At 44.1% G+C, this 20,487-nt stretch overlaps 1 protein-coding gene across 2 annotated transcripts; it reads left to right on the top strand.

The window, feature by feature from the left end:
- The first annotated feature begins 499 nt into the window (after window positions 1–499).
- LOC138956470 (uncharacterized) lies at window positions 500–19,944 on the top strand. Of its 2 annotated transcripts, none has more exons than XM_070327822.1 (5): window positions 500–608; window positions 2,841–2,930; window positions 12,690–12,800; window positions 15,679–15,862; window positions 19,598–19,944. In XM_070327822.1, the coding sequence occupies exons 1-5, from the start codon at window positions 558–560 to the stop codon at window positions 19,765–19,767; spliced, it is 606 nt and encodes a 201-aa protein (XP_070183923.1). In that variant the 5' UTR covers window positions 500–557; the 3' UTR covers window positions 19,768–19,944. The 2 variants fall into 2 exon arrangements, with proteins under 2 accessions (XP_070183923.1, XP_070183922.1); XM_070327821.1 differs by having other exon boundaries at window positions 12,684–12,800; window positions 19,598–19,943.
- The last annotated feature ends 543 nt before the right edge of the window (window positions 19,945–20,487 follow it).

The following is a 20,487-nucleotide window of genomic DNA, read 5'->3' as shown; positions in this document are numbered from 1 at the left end:
CCAGCTCCATGTGTAGTGTTTTTCTTCTGCATGGTTAAGTCGCCAGACATCGTTCATTTCACTATCTATTATCATATCATTAAAAAAAAATCTTTAAAATAATGCTTCTCCCCACTAATAATGTCCAACTCATTAACCAGCACACAATCAAAATCACCACAAACAATTTTGCGTTCACAATCGATTGCGCCCCAAAGTGTCAATCCGAAGAGCAATATTACGTCATAATAATGAGAGGTTACGTGCATGGCTTGTTGTTGTCATCTGTTGTTACTCATCATACTGTGATGTTGATGTTACAATACGTCATAATGAGAGGTTACGTGCATGGCTTGTTGTTGTCATCTGTTGTTACTCATCATACTGTGATGTTGATGTTACAATACGTCATAGTGAGGCGTTACGTGCATAGCTTGATATAGTCTGTTGTTACTCATTATACTGTAGTGTCGACGTTACAATACGTCATAGTAACGCGTTACGTGCATGGCATGATACAGTCTGTTGTTACTCGTTATACTGTGATGTCGATGTTTCAGTAAAGCAGGGAGATCGCAATGACGAGTCATCAGCGAGCCACCGGGGCCATCCCCAAGACACCACGTCAGGTAGGTCACTGTCTGTCTGTGTGGTCGTTAGGCTAGAAATAAACAAGACAAAGTAAACATTTGATCGATCGAATGAGCAATATTAGCGTGACTTCTTATAAAGAATGACGCTTTAAATGTTGTCAGATAGTACTTTTTTCTAAAAAATACCGAAAAGCCAGTTTTGTCGGTGGGTGCTTTTAATAGAGAAAGGTAAGGCATCACCCATCCTCTGAGTGTGGGATTTCCTCACTTGAAAATACAATTGTCAAAGTTCTGACGAATCAAATACAACTGCCTGACTCAATTGACGTCAAATATATATGTTTAATTAATTTAATTTCTGTCCCGCGTTCATTGTGAATCTGTCGCTGTCTGTTGGACAAGAACATTCGAAGCATCTGAAACGCATGTTCAACATGGTTTATTTAGTTTATTTAGACTGGAACAAGTATATTTGTTTCTTCAAACATATCGGTGTCTATTGTTATGCTAAAAAGACAAATGCTAATAATCTCCACTTAAAAATGCCTGACGAGACGAAATTAAGATGACACTTGTGCAGACTACATAGTCAAACGTTTTTTCAAACAGTGTTTGACCGACTATCTTTCGAACACGCTCTGTTGGCATACACTGTAACGAGAGCCCCGTTGTTGGCATACACTGTAACGAGAGCCCCGTTGTTGGCATACACTATAACGAGAGCCCCGTTGTTGACATACACTGTAACGAGAGCCCCGTTGTTGGCATACACTGTAACGAGAGCCCCCTTGTTGGCATACACTGTAACGAGAGCCCCGTTGTTGGCATACACTGTAACGAGAGCCCCGTTGTTGGCATACACTGTAAGGAGAGCCCCGTTGTTGGCATACTGTAACGAGAGCCCCGTTGTTGCCATACACTGTACCGAGAGCCCTGTTGTTGGCATACACTGTAACGAGAGCCCCGTTGTTGGCATACACTGTAACGAGAGCCCCGTTGATGGCATACACTGTAACGAGAGCCCCGTTGTTGGCATACACTGTAAGGAGAGCCCCGTTGTTGGCATACTGTAACGAGAGCACCGTTGTTGGCATACACTGTAACGAGAGCCCCGTTGTTGGCATACACTATAACGAGAGCCCCGTTGTTGGCATACACTATAACGAGAGCCCCGTTGTTGGCATACACTGTAACGAGAGCCCCGTTGTTGGCATACACTGTAACGAGAGCCCCGTTGTTGGCATACACTGTAACGAGAGCCCCGTTGTTGGCATACACTGTAACGAGAGCCCCGTTGTTGGCATACACTGTAACGAGAGCCCCGTTGTTGGCATACACTGTAACGAGAGCCCCGTTGTTGGCATACACTGTAAGGAGAGCCCCGTTGTTGGCATACTGTAACGAGAGCCCCGTTGTTGCCATACACTGTACCGAGAGCCCTGTTGTTGGCATACACTGTAACGAGAGCCCCGTTGTTGGCATACACTGTAACGAGAGCCCCGTTGTTGGCATACACTGTAACGAGAGCCCCGTTGTTGGCATACACTGTAAGGAGAGCCCCGTTGTTGGCATACTGTAACGAGAGCCCCGTTGTTGGCATACACTGTAACGAGAGCCCCGTTGTTGGCATACACTGTAACGAGAGCCCCGTTGTTGGCATACACTGTAACGAGAGCCCCGTTGTTGGCATACACTGTAACGAGAGCCCCGTTGTTGGCATACGCTGTAACGAGAGCCCCGTTGTTGGCATACGCTGTAACGAGAGCCCCGTTGTTGGCATACACTGTAACGAGAGCCCCGTTGTTGACTTACACTGTAACGAGAGCCCCGTTGTTGGCATACACTGTAACGAGAGCCCCATTGTTGGCATACACTGTAACGAGAGCCCCGTTGTTGGCATACACTGTAACGAGAGCCCCGTTGTTGGCATACACTGTAACGAGAGCCCCGTTGTTGGCATACACTGTAACGAGAGCCCCGTTGTTGGCATACACTGTAACGAGAGCCCCGTTGTTGGCATACACTGTAACGAGAGCCCCGTTGTTGGCATACACTGTAACGAGAGCCCCGTTGTTTCTGGTGTTCAGCACGTGCTCCCGCCCCATGCCGTTGTTCAGTTATCCAATATTCAACGCATTGAATCAGACCATATTATTTTCTAAGCACAGATTGCCAGGTGTCCCAAATAGCAGGCAGAGTTAAGAGAAGGAATTCCTTGACGTCGTAGCACAGCAGTTTATATGTCAGATCCTTGTTCCTGTCTTGCAGGGGTCTGGACCAACACAGCAAGCGTCAGCACCAGCCAAGGAAGGATGGCTGTTTGTACCTGCAGGAACGACTATCTTTGGACTGGTGAAGGTCAGTGTCGTTTATACGTCCGTCTTTTCCTTTGCCTGTAAGGGTTCTTGTGTCTCTTACGTTGAATACACAGCGCAGTTACATCCTGTGTGGACTCACATGCGTAGTTAGGTAGTTATATCATATCAACCATCCACACTTGATGTTTTCTCCTATGTTCCTGAAACTAGAACTCTTCACACAGTTTCTACGTGTTGAATACCTCTGATACTAAGTCAAGCTGACTCTTATTGAATGTCATGGTCACAGTAAGTTGACGTTTGGGTTATAAATAAAATGATTATTTGGTAGGTAAAAAAGCACTGAAACTTTCCTCTCATTCATGGCGTGACACTGCAGTTGGGCACATAACAAGCAAGAATGTAACCGTGAAACATTGACATTTCTCAACATTATTCTACAAAACAAGAATGTAACCGGGGAACATTGACATTTCTCAACATTATTCTACAAAACAAGAATGTAACGGGGGAACATTGACATCTATCAACATTATTCTACAAAACAAGAATGTAACCCGGGAACATTGACATTTCTCAACATTATTCTACAAAACAAGAATGTAACCGGGGAACATTGACATTTCTCAACATTATTCTACAAAACAAGAATGTAACCGGGGAACATTGACATTTCTCAACATTATTCTACAAAACAAGAATGTAACCGGGGAACATTGACATTTCTCAACATTATTCTACAAAACAAGAATGTAACGGGGGAACATTGACATCTATCAACATTATTCTACAAAACAAGAATGTAACCCGGGAACATTGACATTTCTCAACATTATTCTACAAAACAAGAATGTAACCGGGGAACATTGACATCTATCAACATTATTCTACAAAACAAGAATGTAACGGGGGAACATTGACATTTCTCAACATTATTCTACAAAACAAGAATGTAACCGTGAAACATTGACATTTCTCAACATTATTCTACAAAACAAGAATGTAACCGGGGAACATTGACATTTCTCAACATTATTCTACAAAACAAGAATGTAACCGGGGAACATTGACATTTCTCAACATTATTCTACAAAACAAGAATGTAACCGTGAAACATTGACATTTCTCAACATTATTCTACAAAACAAGAATGTAACCGGGGAACATTGACATTTCTCAACATTATTCTACAAAACAAGAATGTAACCGGGGAACATTGACATTTCTCAACATTATTCTACAAAACAAGAATGTAACCGGGGAACATTGACATTTCTCAACATTATTCTACAAAACAAGAATGTAACCGGGGAACATTGACATTTCTCCTCGCGCCCCCTAATTGGCGTAGAGGCGCGTCCCCCAGGTGGTGGATGGGGGAGCCTTCTCTACTAACTTCTGAGAGAAGGTCGCATCACTCTCGATGCCGTGAACCTAATTAGGATCTTTTTCTTGTTTCTTCTCTATTTCTGCCTCCCCAAAGTCCTTTTACTTTCCTTTTCTCACCCATAAAATTCTTCACTTATTACCCTTGTTAAGTGGTTCTTGTATCTATATGTCGTGCCTAGATCCTGAAAGTGCCTAAGTTCTTGAATTAGGTAGTCTCTTGCCTAATTCGTGAAATAGGCAACGGCTGTGCCTAACCTGTGAAATCAATGTTGAATTTTGCCTAATTTGTGAAATTTTATGATTTAGGCTGCCTATTGCATAAATTAGGCAGCCTAAGTCGTGAAATTAGGCAAAGTTTTGATTTAGGCACGACTGCTGTACAATTTAGGCAAAAATGTCTACAGAATAGGCAAAATCCTTGCCTAATGTGTCAAATCAATTCTAAGGTCTAACTGTTTTACAAATTAGTCAGTCTGTTTGAACGCCAGTAACAATAATGAAACTTAAAATTTAAACATACTGCTATCATATGTACCATTTACATGACTAATTATAATTAAAAATATTTACAAAAGCAAAACAAAAATACCCCTCTACCTCATTTACAAACATTTAAAGTTTACAAAAGGTAAACATTATCCCAGTTTGGACTGGGGTCAAAAAAGGGAAACCCACGACGTTCCAGTTCAACTCGATTTTCTGAGCTTACTTGCTCTTGTTCTTGCAAGATGAATTGTTTGGGTGGCAGTGACTATGGCAGTGGTTTCTTGCTTTCTTGCAAGTGCATCTGGCTGTATCGCACTTCCCATTGCAAGAACATTTTTTGAACCCTTGTCCTCCATGCCTTGAATGAAGCTGAGCGATGCTTCTCATTGGTAGGACAGTGTCCTTCACTTGGTCAGCAGTGACAATTTGGAAATCGGCCTCGATAATTAGATTGCGGGAGAGCATAGTGTTTATGATGCCATGCTTGGTGCCAACTTGGTACAGGTCGTTGTGAACCTTCAGGACCACCCCAGGCACGTTTCTGCAATCAAGGCGCCCACGATCAAACTCGCTGACTGGAACCAGCACGCCGTCGTTTTGCAGCAGTGGAACCAGCTTGGCTCTTGTTGTTCGCAGCATTTCAGCACGGCTTTTTTCTTGTCCTTCACGTGCATCTTGTCTGCACTGTGTCAAGATGCTTGCATGATCTTCTAGAGCTGTACTTGAAGTGGCGGCCCCTCCAACTGCACCTTCTGCTGAAAGGATGTGACGAACCAAGGACATTAGAACATGTCCTCACCAAATGTGTAGACGTTAAAGAATTTCGAGACAAACACTACAATGCGAAAACGCTGAAGGTTTTATTCCGGGATGTTCCCCCGGACAAGATTTTTAACCTTTTAAAAGAGATCAAGATTTTTTACAAGATTTGAAGTACCAGAAGTGATATTGATTAATTTTTAGAACCTTCTTTTACAGTGATAGATCTGAATGGAAATAGTCTGAAATGTAAAAATTGCCATGTGAAGTGAAAAAGAAAATAACTGCATCGGTCTCAAATAGCAGCTAGCATCTGCTGAAGGGACATTAAAAGCAAAAAACCAAAAAACAAAAACACAACTGCACCTTCCACCTCTGCATCATTTTCATTCTGTGGACCGAGTTCTTCTAGAGCTGTACTTGATGTGGCGGCACCTCCAACTGCACCTTCTACCTCTGCACCATTTTCAGTGGAATTCTGTGGACCGAGTTCTTCTAGAGCTGTACTTGAAGTGGCGGCACCTCCAACTGCACCTTCCACCTCTGCATCATTTTCAGTTGAATTCTGTGGCCTGAGTTCTTTGTCAATTCTTGCCGCAGCAGCGTTTTCATTTTCAGGCACTGCTTCATCATTTTCATCCCCAGCTGCCTCAGGCTCAACGCTCTGTCCACCTGCAACTTGCATTCTGGACAGGACTTCCAAAAGGTCCTCTTCTTTTTCTAGCCTTGCGATGACCTCCTTTGGCAGGCACGTTCTTTCAAGCCCAGACGTTTTCTTCCGGCCACAGAAAACTTCCAGTGGTGTTCTATTGTTCAGGTTGCGATGAGGGGATGAGGTTGTTTTTGCAGCTGGACGAATCTGAGCCCCTCAGCCCACTTAGTGGTGTCGTTGTCGATGGCCCACGCGGTCAGCATCTGTTTGACATCAGCGTTGGAACGCTCAACAGATCCCTGACTCTGAGGATGACGAGGGGATCCGTGCACGATGGTGAGTCCGGGCCATATCTCGACCATTTCATTGATCACGTGAGCAGTGAACTCCCTTCCGTTGTCACTTTGGAGCACAGTCGGTGGCGTAATCATGCAAAAAATATCAATTAAGTTGTAGGCGGTTTCTGCAGCCGTCTTTGTTTTCATTGGACGAAGAAAAAGGAACTTCGAGAAATGATCTTGATAATTAAGGATGTACTTGAATTCCCTATCAGGCGCAGATTCCATCACGATCAAGTCCACCTGACCTCGCTCTAAGATGTTTTTGGTTTGCAGTGGTCGGACAACTAGTCCCTTGTTGGGCTTGGTTTTCTTTTTCTTGCAAGTTTCGCAGTTGGAGACAAACGCTGCTATCATCTTCTGTGTCAAATTGTCGTACATGTCAGCAATGAAGAACCTCATCTTCTTCTCGCCTCCATGCCCAGTTGACAGGTGTGCATCCCACAGAGCATCAAAAATTTCCGACTTGGGTAGAAGGTATTGGATGCCGTCATCCAGATTCTTCCTGAGCTGAAAACAGAACAAGAAGAGCAAACGCTCGATCGAGTCACTTTCGCAGTTCTGAATATTATATGAGGCATCAGATGGACAGGAAGAAATTGCTATTCACAACACAATACAGATGTAAATAATTTGATGTAAAGAATAATCCTATAAAGTTTGAATCAAATCCGATGAATAGTTTCAGAGATATGATATTTCAATTTTTTTCCTTCAAGACATACCTGTGACCTTGAAAAAGGTCAAAGGTCACCAAAGCAGACGTCAAAGTGTAGAGGTCACTGGGAGTCACGTTCACATAAAATTTGAGCCCGGTCACTTTTATAGTTTCCGAGAAAAGCCCAACGTTAAGTTGTGTGTTGCCGAACAGAAAAGGCTAGTTATCTCCCTTGTTTTTCTGATAACGTTCGTAAAAGGCTACAGATGTAAATACTTTGATGTAAAGAATAATCCTACAAAGTTTCAATCACATCCGATGAACTTTGTCAAAGATATAAAATGTCTAATTTTTCCTTTGACGCTGACCTGTGACCTTGAAAAAGGTCAAAGGTCAACAAAACCATCGTTAAAGTGTAGAGGTCATTGGAGGTCACGACTAAACAAAATATGAGCCGGATCGCTTTGATAGTTTCCGAGAAAAGTCCAACGTTAAGGTGGTGTCTACGGACGGCCGGCCGGACAGACTAACACTGACCGATTACATAGAGTCACTTTTTCTCAAGTGACTCAAAAACGGTCATGTTACCCCCACGACAATAAACAATGATCATGATCACAAGAATTGATTTTTCTTTCCGCCAGGGTCCCATTTGGATTCCACTGAAACAAAGATTATTGATCGTCAGCACCCCCCCACCCCCCAATCCACCGAAGTGCCACGAGCATGACCCAGAAAATAAATACACAATTCTGAGATTTAAAAATAAAAATGTTTTGCATGAATTAGAACTAATTTGCATATTTTGTGAAATGTAATAACGTTTTTGATTTTTTTTTCATGGATTACAAACGGCAATTGATGAAACTATGTATTTCTATGCATCTTTTTCTACTACTACTCACATGTTTTGAATCATGAGGTCGAACAAAATGTTGTGTCAAAAGTGACCTCAAACAGTTCAGTAACACAGAGACAAAGAAAGAGAGAAAGAGAGAGAGAGAGAGAGAGAGAGAGAGAGAGAGAGAGAGAGAGAGAGAGAGAGAGAGAGAGAGAGAGAGAGAGAGAGAGAGAGAGAGAGAGAGAGAGAGAGAGAGAGAGAGAGAGAGAGAGAGAGAGAGAGCGTTTGTGAAATAGTATTTAAGGCTTACCTTGATGACTTTCTGTAATCCTCCCACTTCCAGAATCTCGAACTTTTTTCGCAGGTAATACAGACTTCTGTGTTTTTCAGAAACTGTACCACTTAACAGGTTAATGATGGTTTGGTATGTTTCCTGGTCCGGTAAACAGAATTTGTGTAGCCTCCATTTTCAAGAGGCTCCTCAAAACGAATACGAAATTGTGACCTTTTAGTTTCCATGGCTGAATTTGGCTAACACTGACAGTCAGGTGCTGGTGTGAAGTAGTGATTGAGAAAGTTTATCTGAAATGCTCCAGTGTGATTATTATCTCACTTGTATCCCAGTTAGTACTGTTCACAAGTAGTTAGTAGTGTTCACAAACTTGATATGTTGTCACCCGCAACGCAGTGAGAGGCGCGCACGCACGCGGATGATTTTGGGTTCAAATGTAAATGGTACATATGATAGCAGTATGTTTAAATTTTAAGTTTCATTATTGTTACTGGCGTTCAAACAGACTGATTAATTTGTAAAACAGTTAGACCTTAGAATTGATTTATAATAATAATAATAATAATAAAGATTTTGCCTATTCTGTGGAAATGTTTGCCTAAATTGTACAGCAGTCGTGCCTAAATCGAAACTTTGCCTAATTTCATGACTTAGGCTGCCTAATTTATGCAATAGGCAGCCTAAATCATAACATTTCACAAATTAGGCAAAATTCAACATTGATTTCACAGGTTAGGCACAGCCGTTGCCTATTTCACGAATTAGGCAAGAGACTACCTAATTCAAGAACTTAGGCACTTTCAGGATCTAGGCACGACATATATATATATACGACTTGTGTCAGTCTGTCTGTCTGTGTGTGTGTGTGTGTGTGTGCGTTTGATCGCCATGCACGGCCAAAGTTCTCGATGGATCTGCTTCAAATTTGGTGTCCATATTCAGATACACCCTGCACAAAATCTGGTCGATGAGATATTTCAATACGTGCTTTCAGCGCGCAGCGCAAACCGATTTTGGTTTTTTTGGGGGATCAACTACGGCATAACTCTTCCTTATCTTCTCCATGTTTTCAGCGTTTACCTCCCTTCCTTCGTATGGTGCACTATAGTATGAGTGGGCATCTTCGGATATTCCCGGCGTTCTGTTACTATTTTTAGAAGGTCACCGCAGTGTCCAGAACGTAAATTGGACCCGTAAATTATCCTCACTGTAAAAGTGCAAAGGTCGAATCAATTTATAGCCACGCGAAAAATACACTGTCATCTATCTCTCCATATATACGGCTTCTCTGTGTTTGTGTGTGTGTGTGTGTGTGTGTGTGTGTGTGTGTGTGTGTGTGTGTGTGTGTGTGTGTGTGTGTGTGTGTGTCTCTATGTGGGCAACACCTGTGGATTGTTCAGTTCTGTTTGTGATGTGGTCTGGCGGCTTTTGTGTATTTGTATGTACTGGCCTTCCTTTGAGAAGCCAGAACAGTTCAAAAGGGCTTAGAGATAAGCTCTAAATTGCTCAATCCTGTTTGAGTGGAGTTCGCCCCCAAAGGTGATTAACACGGTTACATTCGTCGACAAGGATGGGACACGATATGGTCAGGAATGGCATTATGGCCACTGAATCATTTTCGTGCTGTTCCCATTCCACGAATCTGGGAGGGACCTAGGCTTGGCGGGTCCATTGTTCGGACCCGACGAAGCCGGCGTACGGCTCTAAGTACTTCTTCCCGGCGAAGCGGGTATTCATCTAGTAGAATATAGTCAATGTTTGTAAAGATTTTAGTCAAGCAGTATGTAAGAAATGTTTAGTCCTTTGTACTGGAAACTTGCATTCTCCCAGTAAGGTCATATATCGTACTACGTTGCAAGCCCCTGGCGCAATTTTTTTATTAGTGCTTTTGTGAACAAGAAACACTTAACAAGTGGCTCTATCCCATCTCCCCCCTTTCCCCTATCCCATCTCCCCCCTTTCCTTCGTCGCGATAATTATAACCTTCGTGGTTGAAAACGACGTTAAACACCAAATAAAGAAAGAAAGAAAGATTGACATTTCTCAACATTATTCTACAAAACAAGAATGTAACCGGGGAACATTGACATTTCTCAACATTATTCTACAAAACAAGAATGTAACGGGGGAACATTGACATCTATCAACATTATTCTACAAAACAAGAATGTAACCCGGGAACATTGACATTTCTCAACATTATTCTACAAAACAAGAATGTAACCGGGGAACATTGACATTTCTCAACATTATTCTACAAAACAAGAATGTAACCGTGAAACATTGACATTTCTCAAACATTATTCTACAAAACAAGAATGTAACCGTGGAACATTGACATTTCTCAACATTATTCTACAAAACAAGAATGTAACCGTGAAACATTGACATTTCTCAACATTATTCTACAAAACAAGAATGTAGTCGTCCTGGCTGTTCACACACAATCGTCCTAAACACATCTGTTCCATCAACCAGACGCACTGTACACGGCCATACAGGAAGCCACACATTATGCTGTTTGTGCATACACTAATTATTATGGGGGCGAGGACGCCCCCATTCTATACGGATAGTTTCGAGGTTGACCATGGGCAGCGCCATTTTGTTGTGAAATACGTCATCAGTTTGTGTACACAGGAAGTTGTGACATCCGTCACCCTATGGGAGGGGTGGAGGCAACATTGTTCATCTGTAGAAAGTTGTGAAATCCGTCACCCTATGGGAGGAGTGAAGTCAAAATTGGTGAGTCATCACAGAGTTTGTGTAACACAGGAAGTTGTGAAATACGTCACCCTATGGGAGGGGTGACGGCAAAATCGCAAAAACATGATAGGTCGCATTGTGCAGGGTCAACTGCAACAAACTCAAACCGAGCCATTCATACCTACTTGTATTTGAGCGACTTATATACCGACATTTTTATTTCTTATTTTCAGCACAGGTGTAGGAAAAATCATGAACCAAAATGTTATTTATTTTCTAATTTAACATTGTTTTTACAAATATGACCATGGTCTTTTAAACATACAGTGACATTAAACATTGTTATGTTAAAAAAAAAAGAAAAAAGAAAAAAAGCTTTTGTGCACAAATCAGAAAATACATTGTACATTTTACCTACAGGCCAAACCGTGAGTGTCTGTGGCAAAGCCCGACCCAGGAAATTGCACTGATTTTATATTTAGATCAGAGGGAAATTGTCAAGAACAGGCGCTTGCATTTGGATGTGTCCAATGATAGTAGGTTTGGTTGTGATCAATCAGAATAATGTAGGAATAAAAATGTATGACAGTTTGGTATGATGACATGTAATTCACATATGCTGAAATATGATATTATACATCATGTAATATTATTATGGCTGTTGCCATGACCATGAAACCCAACAAAGGTTTAATGTAATGTAATTCAAAATACCAAAACCGAGCACCTATTAATCTCGTCTTTGCGCGTGAAGATTGAGGCCGTCTGCCAGTAGCGGTTAGGTCATACAGTGGAACCCCTCTCTAGCGACCTTTAAAATGTTGACAAAAATCGCTCCTTATGGAGGGGGGTCCTTACAGAGGGAGGGGGGCGGAGTCAGGGGGCCACAAAGAAAGTCAGATTTTCTTAAAAAAAGAAAACAGAGAAGTTTGAGTTGCTGACGACCGTTCCCTCTGAAAGCAAACTGCTTCGATTTCATGTTTGTCCTTGGTGTCCACCAGTTCTGGTGCATGTACTACCCTGGCCAAGTTTCCTCTCAAGACATCAAAGAGACCGCCTCTGGGCGAACCACCTCTCATAGCTAAAACTGGGTCAATGACCCCTGGGAAGAAGGTCAGTGTCTATAAAATTTTACTCCTAGGCCTGCGGCCAGGGGGAGGGGGGGGGGAGTATACCGGTACCATTTGAGAATCAGACCAAATGAGAATTGAACCATTTGAGAACATCCTTTTTTTTCAATCACTACATCGAAGGCCTGCGGCCCGGGGTTCACATGTGTTTGTTTGTTTGTTTGTTTCAAACCCACACCCATATACACACATTTCCCATTTAAACCATTTGTCGGCCCCCTGTCGATATTTATCGACTAAGTTCCTTGTTGACGTTAGATTTAGTTATAACGTGGAACCTGATGATGTGGGCTGGCTGCAATTATTAACATTGAAAACCAGCGTCAGAAATGTATGTGTGTGTGTGTGTGTGTGTTAGAGTGTGTATGTGTGTGTGTGTGTGTGTGTTAGAGTGTGTGTGTGTGTGTGTGTGTGTGTGTTAGAGTGTGTATGTGTGTGTTTGTGTGTGTGTGTGTGTGTGTGCGTGTATGTGTGTGTGTTTGTGTGTGGTTGTGCGTCTGGTTGTGTTCAAATGAGAATAATCTGTTTATTACCACCCCCAGAGGCAGAAGCGGAGATACTGTGTGCTGGAAGGTCAGTCCAAGCTGGTGATATACAAGGACCGCACCAAAACCAAGGTCAAGGCCGTTCTCCATCTACAGCAGGCTGTGAACGCCACAGTATGTCATGTTTTTAACTGTATCTCCTTTGTACTGACTTGCAGAGAGTGTAAGTACTCACCAGTGTTATCATGCTCTGAACGCCACAGTATGTCATGCTTTTAACTGTATCCCCATCGCTCTGAACGCCAGCTTGTTATGAATGAAAAGTCGTAAACATAATGACAGATAGATAGATATGTTATGTTTGGATTAAAAACAAGCTCAGACAGTTAAAAAGAATAGCGAAAAGCACGCTTTCCTGTGAAGCGCTGTCCGCTATGGCTTGCCTTGTTGTCTTTTGTTTTGGCTACACACTCCATTGTTCTAAGTCTAGAAATGACTGAAAGATGAAGAGGCCTGGGGTCTGACACTGTTCATCTCTGGTATCCAAGACAAACATCAACCTCATATCTCCCCTTGGAATGTAGTGGTTATACAGGTGGTTCTCTTGTAGAGGTGGTCGTCTTCTACAGGGGGTTATACAGGTGGTTCTATTGTAGAGGTGGTCGTCTTCTACAGGGGGTTATACAGGTAATTCTATTGTAGAGGTGGTCGTCTTCTGCAGGGGGTTATACGGGTGGTTCTACGTAGAGGTGGTCGTTTTCTACAGGGGGTTATACAGGTGGTTCTATTATAGAGGTGGTCGTCTTCTACAGTGGGTTATACAGGTGGTTCTATTGTAGAGGTGGTCGTCTTTTACAGGGGGTTATACAGATGGTTCTATGGTAGAGGTTGTTGTCTTCTTCAGGGGGTTATACAGATGGTTCTATTGTGAAGGTGAGCGTCTTCTACAGGGGGTTATGCAGGTGGTTCCATGGTAGAGGTGGTCGTCTTTTACAGGGGGTTAGACAGGTGGTTCTATGGTAGAGGTGGTCGTCTTTTACAGGGGGTTATACAGGTGGTTCTTTTGTAGAGGTGGTCGTCTTCTACAGGGGGTTAGACAGGTGGTTCTATTGTAGAGGTGGTCGTCTTCTACAGGGGGTTATACAGGTGGTTCTATTGTAGAGGTGGTCGTCTTCTACAGGGGGTTATACAGGTGGTTCTATTGTAGAGGTGGTCGTCTTCTACAGGGAGTTATACAGATGGTTCTATTGTAGAGGTGGTCGTCTTCTACAGGGGGTTATACAGGTGGTTCTATTGTAGAGGTGGTCGTCTTCTACAGGGTGTTATACAGGTGGTTCTATTGTAGAGGTGGTCGTCTTATACAGGGGGTTATACAGGTGAGTCTATTGTGGAAGGTTCGGGAAACTGAGATCTTTTTATTCTTGATGATGTGTTGCGGACTCTCTCTCGACTTTCACTCACGGACATAACCAGATGACATTGTGACACTGAAAAGCAGTATACTGACACGGCAAACTTTATTCCTGTGTTTAACATCTTCCAAATACATCTTCGCCTACCCAGCCGAAGCCGGGTGGCCACAAGCCACAATGCAAAGTTTACTACATCTTGTCAGTTAGTGGATCTCACAACAACACACGTCCCCTCTCCTTACAGCGGGTTATACAGGTGGTGCTATAGTTGACTACATCTTGTCAGTTAGTGGAACTCACAACAACACACGTCCTCTCTCCTTACAGGGGGTTATACAGGTGGTGCTATAGTTGACTACATCTTGTCAGTTAGTGGATCTCACAACAACACACGTCCTCTCTCCTTACAGGGGGTTATACAGGTGGTGCTATAGTTGACTACATCTTGTCAGTTAGTGGATCTCACAACAACACACGTCCTCTCTCCTTACAGGGGGTTATACAGGTGGTGCTATAGTTGACTACATCTTGTCAGTTAGTGGATCTCACAACAACACACGTCCTCTCTCCTTACAGGGGGTTATACAGGTGGTGCTATAGTTGACTACATCTTGTCAGTTAGTGGATCTCACAACAACACACGTCCTCTCTCCTTACAGGGGGTTATACAGGTGGTGCTATTGTTGACTACATCTTGTCAGTTAGTGGATCTCACAACAACACACGTCCTCTCTCCTTACAGGGGGTTATACAGGTGGTGCTATAGTTGACTACATCTTGTCAGTTAGTGGATCTCACAACAACACACGTCCTCTCTCCTTACAGGGGGTTATACAGGTGGTGCTATAGTTGACTACATCTTGTCAGTTAGTGGATCTCACAACAACACACGTCCTCTCTCCTTACAGGGGGTTATACAGGTGGTGCTATAGTTGACTACATCTTGTCAGTTAGTGGATCTCACAACAACACACGTCCTCTCTCCTTACAGGGGGTTATACAGGTGGTGCTATAGTTGACTACACCTTGTCTGTTAGTGGATCTCACAACAACACACGTCCTCTCTCCTTACAGGGGGTTATACAGGTGGTGCTATAGTTGACTACATCTTGTCAGTTAGTGGATCTCACAACACACGTCCTCTCTCCTTACAGGGGGTTATACAGGTGGTGCTATAGTTGACTACATCTTGTCAGTCAGTGGATCTCACAACAACACACGTCCTCTCTCCTTACAGGGGAGTTATACAGATGGTGCTATAGTTGACTACATCTTGTCAGTTAGTGGATCTCACAACAACACACGTCCTCTCTCCTTACAGGGGGTTGTACAGGTGGTGCTATAGTTGACTACATCTTGTCAGTGGATCGCACAACAACACACGTCCTCTCTCCTTACAGGGGGTTATACAGGTGGTGCTATTGTGGACGTGGTCGTCTTCTGCAGGTGGTTTTATTTATTGTTGAGGTGGTTTTGCTGTACAGAAGGTTCCTCTTCCCCTTCTTACTCACTGCCCCCCCCCTCACTGCCCCCCCCCCCCCTCACTGCCCCCCCCCCTCCCCCACTACATGTAGACAGTATATAGGCTATTCTTAGTTTGACATCAGCAACTGAAGAGGTTTTAACATTTCATTCTTCAGGGCACAAAACTTCGGACCCGCATGTTTGGGACCTACGTGTTTGAGATCCGCATGACGGGAGATGAACCGCCTCTCGTCCTGGTGTCACGTGACAAAGCCGACATGTTGGACTGGATCTATACTCTCAACGACGCCATTATGTTTATCCACGGTCCCGCTCGACATGTCAACTGTCCGTCACAGGGTAAGCTTTGACAGGGTCTCCACAATAATCACAAAGCCCCGCAACATGTGCTGAGGCGACTGGTCCCTGCACTGTATCTATTAGCATGGCAACATGTGCTGAGGCGACTGGTCCCTGCACTGTATCTATTAGCATGGCAACATGTGCTGAGGCCACTGGTCCCTGCACTGTATCTATCAGCATGGCAACATGTGCTGAGGCGACTGGTCCCTGCACTGTATCTATCAGCATGGCAAAATGTGCTGAGGCGACTGGTCCCTGCACTGTATCTATTAGCATGGCAACATGTGCTGAGGCGACTGGTCCCTGCACTGTATCTATTAGCATGGCAACATGTGCTGAGGCGACTGGTCCCTGCACTGTATCTATTAGCGTGGCAACATGTGCTGAGGCGACTGGTCCCTGCACTGTATCTATTAGCATGGCAACATGTGCTGAGGCGACTGGTCCCTGCACTGTATCTATTAGCATGGCAACATGTGCTGAGGCGACTGGTCCCTGCACTGTATCTATTAGCATGGCAACATGTGCTGAGGCGACTGGTCCCTGCACTGTATCTATTAGCATGGCAACATGTGCTGAGGCGACTGGTCCCTGCACTGTATCTATTAGCATTGCATCATGTGCTGAGGCGACTGGTCCCTGCACTGTATCTATCAGCATGGCAACATGTGCTGAGGCGACTGGTCCCTGCACTGTATCTATTAGCATGGCAACATGTGCTGAGGCGACTGGTCCCTGCACTGTATCTATTAGCATGGCAACATGTGCTGAGGCGACTGGTCCCTGCACTGTATCTATTAGCATTGCAACATGTGCTGAGGCGACTGGTCCCTGCACTGTATCTATTAGCATGGCAACATGTGCTGAGGCGACTGGTCCCTGCACTGTATCTATTAGCATGGCAACATGTGCTGAGGCGACTGGTCCCTGCACTGTATCTATTATCATGGCAACATGTGCTGAGGTGACTGGTCCCTGCACTGTATCTATTAGCATGGCAACATGTGCTGAGGCGACTGGTCCCTGCACTGTATCTATTAGCATGGCAACATGTGCTGAGGCGACTGGTCCCTGCACTGTATCTATTAGCATGGCAACATGTGCTGAGGCGACTGGTCCCTGCACTGTATCTATTAGCATGGCAACATGTGCTGAGGCGACTGGTCCCTGCACTGTATCTATTAGCATTGCATCACGTGACTGATCTGACCAACCAGAACTGATTTTAGCTGACCCTCTATACGATATGGTAGTGAGGCCGGGACACTTTTTGTTTATCACTCTCAAAATTAGGAAGACATGAAAACAAGTTCTGAATTCAAAGTACATGTATAAAGCTATGTTTCCAAATAGCGACACGACGGCGGCGGCGGCAGCGACAACAAGGCTGGCGGCAGGTGAATCTTAGTGTTAGTGATTCCTTCAAAAGCGGCGCGGCAGGCGGATTTGTTTCTTTCTGGTTTGACTCCTGATGATGAATCGGTCACAATCTCTCACAACCATGGTCAGCTATATTTGAAGCTACTTAATATGTTGGTACCAAAATTGAAAAAGATGAAACATTAAATGCAAAACCCGCTTTTGTTTCAACAACATGCTCAACAAGCGGAACGAACCCGGTGCCTTTGACAACCTTTAAAGGAATTCTTGCTGGAAGATTTGCAGCTCAGTGAATACAAGTATCTGACGAAAAAACAGTCAAAATAGATTATACACCTGGTTGTAGGGGTCTTTCTCCAAAGGTTGTCAAAGGCACCGGGTTCGTTCTGATTTTGTAGCATTTTGTTGAAATAAAAGCGGGTTTTCCCATTACATTTCTCGTCTTTTCAATGTTCTCGCCAACATAAGTAGCTTTAAATATAGTTGACCTTGAATATAGCATGTTTGCTGTGTGAGTGGTTCATTGTCAGAAGTCAAGCCAGAAAGAACAAAACATGCGCCTGCCGCGCTGCTTTAAATGGAAACACAAACACGAACATTCGCCTGCCGCGAGCCATTTCGTCGCTGCCCACGCCGCCGTCGTATCGCTATTTGGAATCATAGTTTTAGCGTGGCTTATTCTATGGCATACCATTTTCAATGGTTTTAAATCATACACTTCACCATATAAAAGTACTGAAAGTCTGTTTTGTTTGTCGGTGATGAACACCATGGCAAGACACCCCACCCCCACCCCCGCCCCCGCCCTGGGTGTGCCATGCAGACCTTCTCACTGGCAAATCGCATGGTCAAAGTTCCAAAGAATCAAATGAACGATGTTCGGAAAAAACCCTGTGATAAATAAGATGTCCAAGCGTTGTGGTGATGTCGGAAAGAACTCTGTGATAAATAAGATGTCTAAGCGTTGTGGTGATGTCGGAAAGAACTCTGTGATAAATAAGATGTCCAAGCGTTGTGGTGATGTCGGAAAGAACTCTGTGATAAATAAGATGTCCTAGCGTTGTGGTGATGTCGGAAAGAACTCTGTGATAAATAAGATGTCCTAGCGTTGTGGTGATGTCGGAAAGAACTCTGTGATAAATAAGATGTCCAAGCGTTGTGGTGATGTCGGAAAGAACTCTGTGATAAATAAGATGTCCACGCGTTGTGGTGATGTCGGAAAGAACTCTGTGATAAATAAGATGTCCTGGCGTTGTGGTGATGTCGGAAAGAACTCTGTGATAAATAAGATGTCCTAGCGTTGTGGTGATGTCGGAAAGAACTCTGTGATAAATAAGATGTCCTAGCGTTGTGGTGATGTCGGAAAGAACTCTGTGATAAATAAGATGTCCAAGCGTTGTGGTGATGTCGGAAAGAACTCTGTGATAAATAAGATGTCTATGCGTTGTGGTGATGTCGGAAAGAACTCTGTGATAAATAAGATGTCCTTGCGTTGTGGTGATGTCGGAAAGAACTCTGTGATAAATAAGATGTCCTAGCGTTGTGGTGATGTCGGAAAGAACTCTGTGATAAATAAGATGTCCTAGCGTTGTGGTGATGTCGGAAAGAACTCTGTGATAAATAAGATGTCCTAGCGTTGTGGTGATGTCGGAAAGAACTCTGTGATAAATAAGATGTCCAAGCGTTGTGGTGATGTCGGAAATAACTCTGTGATAAATAAGATGTCCAATCGTTGTGGAAGAGTTGCGCCCCGCTGTGGTGACGTCAGGTGATGTCCGGTCACAGTGAGCCAAACAATAACAAGTTAAAACCAGCAGTCGCAGCGAATAACTGAATAATTATGATGTGTACATTATGCAGTGTCCGCTCGATATGATGCCTACCTCTTTCCACATCCCGCACATCGGGGCCACGATTCACTGGGGATGGCCTGCAGTGTCCGCTCGATATGATGCCTACCTCTTTCGAAATCCCGCACATCGGGGCCACGATTCACTGGTGATGGCCTGCAGAGATCGCTGAGCACGTGTATTTCTCAGCCTCCCATGACCTCAAGCAAAATTCACTTGACCTCAGGCAAAACACGTTGTCGGCTATCACTGTCAGTTATTCGCTGCGATTGTTGGTTTTAACTGGTCGACCACGTGTTTGTGTTTGTCTCACTGAAGTGGGGTGCACCCCTATTCTACATTTACTTCAAATGTATTTTTTGTATTGTCTTGCTTTGATCATGAGTCTGTGTGTGTGTGTGTGTGTGTGTGTGTGTGTGTGTGTGTGTGTGTGTGTGTGTGTGTGTGTGTGTGTGTTTGTGTGTGTGTGTGTGTGTGTGTGTGTTTAAATATCACGTGGCAGGAATGACCGGGGGAGCGAAACACCAGGCAGAAGACAGGACTGACCCCAGCACGTGCCAACAGTCCGGTCTGAGTGACGCAGAGGTAGGTGACAGCTTTGGTCAGTGGAGTTCTCTTCGCTCAATCACCGTGCTCTGCACTAAGGTGTCGTCCATAATGCAAAGCCAATGAAAACCTTCAAGCCAGATAGTATAAACATCGTAATGTCTCATGCGCTTGTCTGTTTCACGACACACAAGTTTGATCCAACTAACCCTTCAGTTGAGAAGGTGAGGGATCAGGTGGGGGTGGGAGAAGTAACACACAGCTGTGATGATGAGAGGGATGGGGTAGTGGTGTGAGACAGAGGAGTAAAACACAGCTGTGATGATGAGAGGGATGGGGTAGTGGTGTGAGACGGAGGAGTAAAACACACCTCTGATAATGAGAGGGATAGGGGTAGCGGTGTTAGACGAAGGAGGAAAACACAGCTGTGATGATGAGAGGGATGGGGTAGGGTTGTGAGACGGAGGAGGAAAACACAGCTGTGATGATGAGAGGGATGGGGGTAGTGGTGTCAGACGACGTAGGGAAACACAGCTTTGATGATGAGAGTGATGGGGTAGGGGTGTAAGACGGAGGGGTAAAACACAGCTGTGATATCGAGAGGGATGGGGGTAGGGGTTAGAGACGGAGAAGTAAAACACAGCTGTGATGATGAGAGGGATGGGGGTGGGGGTGTTAGACGGAGAAGTAAAACACAGCTGTGATATAGAGAGGGATGGGGGTAGGGGTTAGAGACGGAGAAGTAAAACACAGCTGTGATATAGAGAAGGATGGGGGTGGGGGTGTTAGACGGAGAAGGAAAACACAGCTGTCAAAATGAGAGGGATGGGGGTAGTGGTGTGAGAC

The sequence above is a fragment of the Littorina saxatilis genome, unplaced genomic scaffold, assembly GCF_037325665.1.
Source record: "Littorina saxatilis isolate snail1 unplaced genomic scaffold, US_GU_Lsax_2.0 scaffold_1132, whole genome shotgun sequence".
NCBI lineage: Eukaryota > Metazoa > Mollusca > Gastropoda > Littorinimorpha > Littorinidae > Littorina > Littorina saxatilis.
This window is presented reverse-complemented; position numbering and strand designations above follow the sequence as displayed.

Excerpts from the sequence above, each read along its gene's own strand:
- LOC138956470 (XM_070327821.1), top strand. The coding sequence starts at position 558 with ATGACGAGTCATCAGCGAGCCACCGGGGCCATCCCCAAGACACCACGT. Across the intron at positions 609-2,840 it reads TCCCCAAGACACCACGTCAG|GGGTCTGGACCAACACAGCA; the intron begins GTAGGTCACTGT and ends CCTGTCTTGCAG. Across the intron at positions 2,931-12,683 it reads CTATCTTTGGACTGGTGAAG|AGGCAGAAGCGGAGATACTG; the intron begins GTCAGTGTCGTT and ends TACCACCCCCAG.